Here is a 3,610-nt window from a genome sequence, read left to right as displayed (position 1 = left end):
ACCAAAATCATGTAAAAATATTATAAACATGACATGAATACTTCATAAATTATAGATACATTGGAGACGTATCACATTTTCAAGGGGATCAACACAATTACAATTTTTCTTTGTGCATGAGAGTAAGTTCAGTGATACAAAACCTCACCTCACGCTGCCAATACTGAAGTAGTATATATAAACTAATTACTCTTTCGATCCATATTAATTGTCGCTGCTTTAGAGCAACTCCAACCGATCACTTAAACGGGGTAAATTTTGTTTACCGATCAAGGGGATAAATTTTGTTTTCCTCCTTTAACCGACACCTAACCGATCCCTTATAATGTTTACCGATCCCTTATAATGTTTACTGGAAGACAACCTATCCTCCTCAGCCCCTCCAAGGAATAAAAATATTCGCTTGCAGCCAGCTGGAGTAAAAAAAATCCTACACTCGAATATGCTTTGGCACCTCCCTTTCCATCTGCGCCACCCCGACCCATCCCCGTACTGCCACCGCTGCACCCCATGGCGGCGAGCGCGGCTTCGAGCTCCGACAGCTCCCAGTGTCGTCCGTTGTCGTCGACCAGACAAGGTGGCACACACATTTGCCTGAAGCTCCTTGCCCCTGCGCGCCGCCGAATCATGGGCCGTGATCCGTTCCTTCTCCTCCTGGTGGACGCGCGCAAAGTTGGCGAGGGGCAGCCCAACGACGTCTGTGACGAGGAGCTCGGCACCGGCGTTGGAGCTGGCGACCTTGGGGACGTTGTTGTCCGGATCAAGGACGATGCAGTCGGCGAAGGGGAAGAAGAGCGATGGGCATGCTGCCTCCACTGTCGTCACCTAGCCTCCCGCCTCCTCTTTGTACTCCTCGGGCCGTGCTCGCGTGCCGCCGCAAGTCTAGGCTGGGGTGCTGTGGCACGGAGCTGATGGAGATGGGGGCGTTCTGCACTAGCCTGCTACTGCAATGCAAGTCGCCGACGCATTACATGTTCTTCGATTCGACAATGCGGTCGATGGCGTGGTGACCATTGTCACCCCTCGCAGCGGAAGCACATAACAAGCGTTCGACAAAAATACATGAGCCAAATGTAAGTTTACTTGGTTAAGGTTAAGGATTGGTTAGAAAAGACACTTTTTAGAGCACGACACGTAATCCTCCAAGGGATGCTTAGCCGTTTACTCCTCTACTTTCTCTCTGTATCAAAATGTAAGACCTTTTTCATTGTATAATAAATTTTAAGAAACCGGTTGAAAATGCTATAAAGTTGTACTAAAACAGCCACAATTAATATGGATCAAAGAAGCAGCTGTTTATTTTCAAACAAATTAGTGAAGTGACACTAAACCTTAAATCCACAAACAAACTGACACCGTACAGCATTCAGGAAAAAACGCATACTGTATTTTTTTTTCCCAGCTCTGACTTTTTGAGCGCCAGGCGACGCGCGAATTCTCTCCCGGTAAACCTGACGCGGCAGCTCCTCAGGGCAGCGGCAGCGGGTGGAGCCGCGGCGCGACGGCGCAGACGAGCGGGTGCTTCCGCGGCAGCGTCAGCCCGGGCCCCTCCTCCATGTCCACCTTGTCCGCGCCGCCCGCGGGCCGCCACTCGAAGCACTGCACCATGGCGGCCAGCGCCGCCTGCACCACCAGCATGGCCAGCGACGCGCCGGGGCAGATCCGCCGTCCGGACCCGAACGGCAGCATGTGGAAGTGCTGCCCGCGCACGTCTGTCCCGGCGTTCGTGCCCCCCTCCAGGAACCTCTCTGGCCGGAACTCCAGTGGCTCCGGCCAGCACGACGGGTCGCGCCCGATGGCCCACACGTTCACGAACACCGTCGCGCCGGCCGGCACGTCGTACCCGCTCACCTTGCACTGCTCCGGGGACTGCCGCACCACCAGCGGGCCCGTCGGGTGAAGCCGCAGTGTCTCCTTGGCCACGGCCTGCAGGTACGGCAGGTTTGGGATGTCCGACTCGTCGGCGAGCCGGTCCTTTCCGACCACCGCGTCCATCTCCTCCTGCGCCTTCCGGAGAACGTCCGGGTTGTTGATCAGCTCCGACAGAGCCCACTCCACCGTGATCGCCGTCGTGTCCGTCCCCGCCGCGAAGATGTCCTGCGCCAATTACTGCTTTTTCAGCACTAGGTCGATTCGGCCGCATCGTGGATGAACAGATCGAGCGAATGATCGAGTAATACCAGCATGAAAGCCTTGATGTTGTCCCTGGAGAGCGGCATCTCGGCGGCGGCGTCTTCGTGCATGTCGAACAGTATGTCAAGAATGTCCTTCGCCTCCCCCTCGCCGCCGTCCTCGGAGTCGGCGGACTCGCGTTGCTGCCGCCGCTTGGCGTCCCTTGCCGTGAGTATCTTCTCCATCATGGCATCGAACTTACAGTGCACGGCGTCGATGCGCTTGCCGAGGCCCTGCACGTCCCAGTTCTTGAAGACGCCGATGTAGTCCTGCAGGTTGAACGTGCCCGTGACCACGGCCGTCTCCGCGACCACGCTCCGCATCTCCTCGGTGTCGTTGTCGTCGCCGGTCCACCGCCGGCTCATTACCATCCGCGACACGATGTCGCCGGTCAGGCCCATGAGCGCGGCGTCCACGTCCACGGGCTTGCCCTTGGCAGCGCTCTGCCCCATGGAAACCACGAGGCGCACGACCTCCTCGCGGCGGACATGGCTGAGGCGGTCCAGTGTGCGGCCCGCGAGGAGCTCGTGCACGCAGGCCTTCTTCATGAAGCGCCAGAAGGGCCCGTACGCCGAGAAGGAGAAGTCCTGGCCGCCGTAGGTGAGGCGGTGCACCGCCGTCGGCTTGGGGCGGTCCAGGAACGCGGCCTCGTGGGTCTTGAGCACCTCACGGGCGGCGTCCGGGGAGCAGGCGGCGATGCAAGGCACGGAGCCGAGACGGAGGTAGAGGAGCGGGCCGTGGCGGGAGGCCAGGCGGTGCAGCGCCTGGTGCGGCAGCGGCATGAGAAGGTGGAGGTGGCCGAGGAGGGGCAGGCCGAATGGGCTAGGCGGGAGGCGCAGCCCGCCGCTCCTGTGCCTGGTAACGGCGTACAGGACGGCGGTGAGGCCGGCGACGAGCAGAAGGAGCGGTACGCTGGTGCCGGCGGGAGTGAACTGGTCTCGTGCTGCCAGCGCCATCTCCATGCTGACGATGGAGCGGAGTTGACTAGTCTACCCTGCGTAGATTTGCTGGTTCTAGCTTTGTCCAGGTGATTGGCGATTGGCAAGGTTATTTATACATGTTCTTGGCTGTACTTTTCTTAACAGAAGTTTGTTTTTGTCCAGAACTACTTATAGATACTCTAACCAACAAATTGGTTGTACTGTATGTCTCCATCCTATATGAAAAAGCAATGTACTACTGAAGACTAAAAAACTCATATGTTTTGTGCATAGGGGGTTTATCCCACTGAGGACAATGCAAAAGTCTAAGTGGGAATGCAGTAAATAATGTTGTTTTTTTATCAGAAGAAAATAGTCCAGACTCTGGATGCAACCAGTGCAAGATGTTAGAACGGTATAATCGATTTGGATGATGGTTCAACAATAGGCTACGTGTGTAGACATATATTCGGAGCCGGTTGTGGCTTGTTTATTTAACCATTTTATACTTACACTTG

At 56.1% G+C, this 3,610-nt stretch overlaps 1 protein-coding gene across 1 annotated transcript; it reads right to left on the bottom strand.

Annotated features, from left to right (window-relative positions):
- Nucleotides 1-1,276: 1,276 nt before the first annotated feature.
- LOC123155991 (cytochrome P450 93A3-like) lies at nucleotides 1,277-3,134 on the bottom strand. The gene is made up of 2 exons (XM_044574165.1): nucleotides 2,181-3,134; nucleotides 1,277-2,097 (listed from the first exon to the last, which is right to left on the bottom strand). Exons 1-2 carry the CDS (start codon nucleotides 3,132-3,134, stop codon nucleotides 1,468-1,470), a joined length of 1,584 nt encoding a protein of 527 aa, XP_044430100.1. The 3' UTR covers nucleotides 1,277-1,467.
- Nucleotides 3,135-3,610: the final 476 nt, after the last annotated feature.

This window comes from Triticum aestivum, chromosome 7B, assembly GCF_018294505.1.
Source record: "Triticum aestivum cultivar Chinese Spring chromosome 7B, IWGSC CS RefSeq v2.1, whole genome shotgun sequence".
Lineage (NCBI taxonomy): Eukaryota > Viridiplantae > Streptophyta > Magnoliopsida > Poales > Poaceae > Triticum > Triticum aestivum.
Note: the sequence above shows the minus strand (reverse complement) of the source record. Positions and strands in the feature narration are given on the sequence as shown.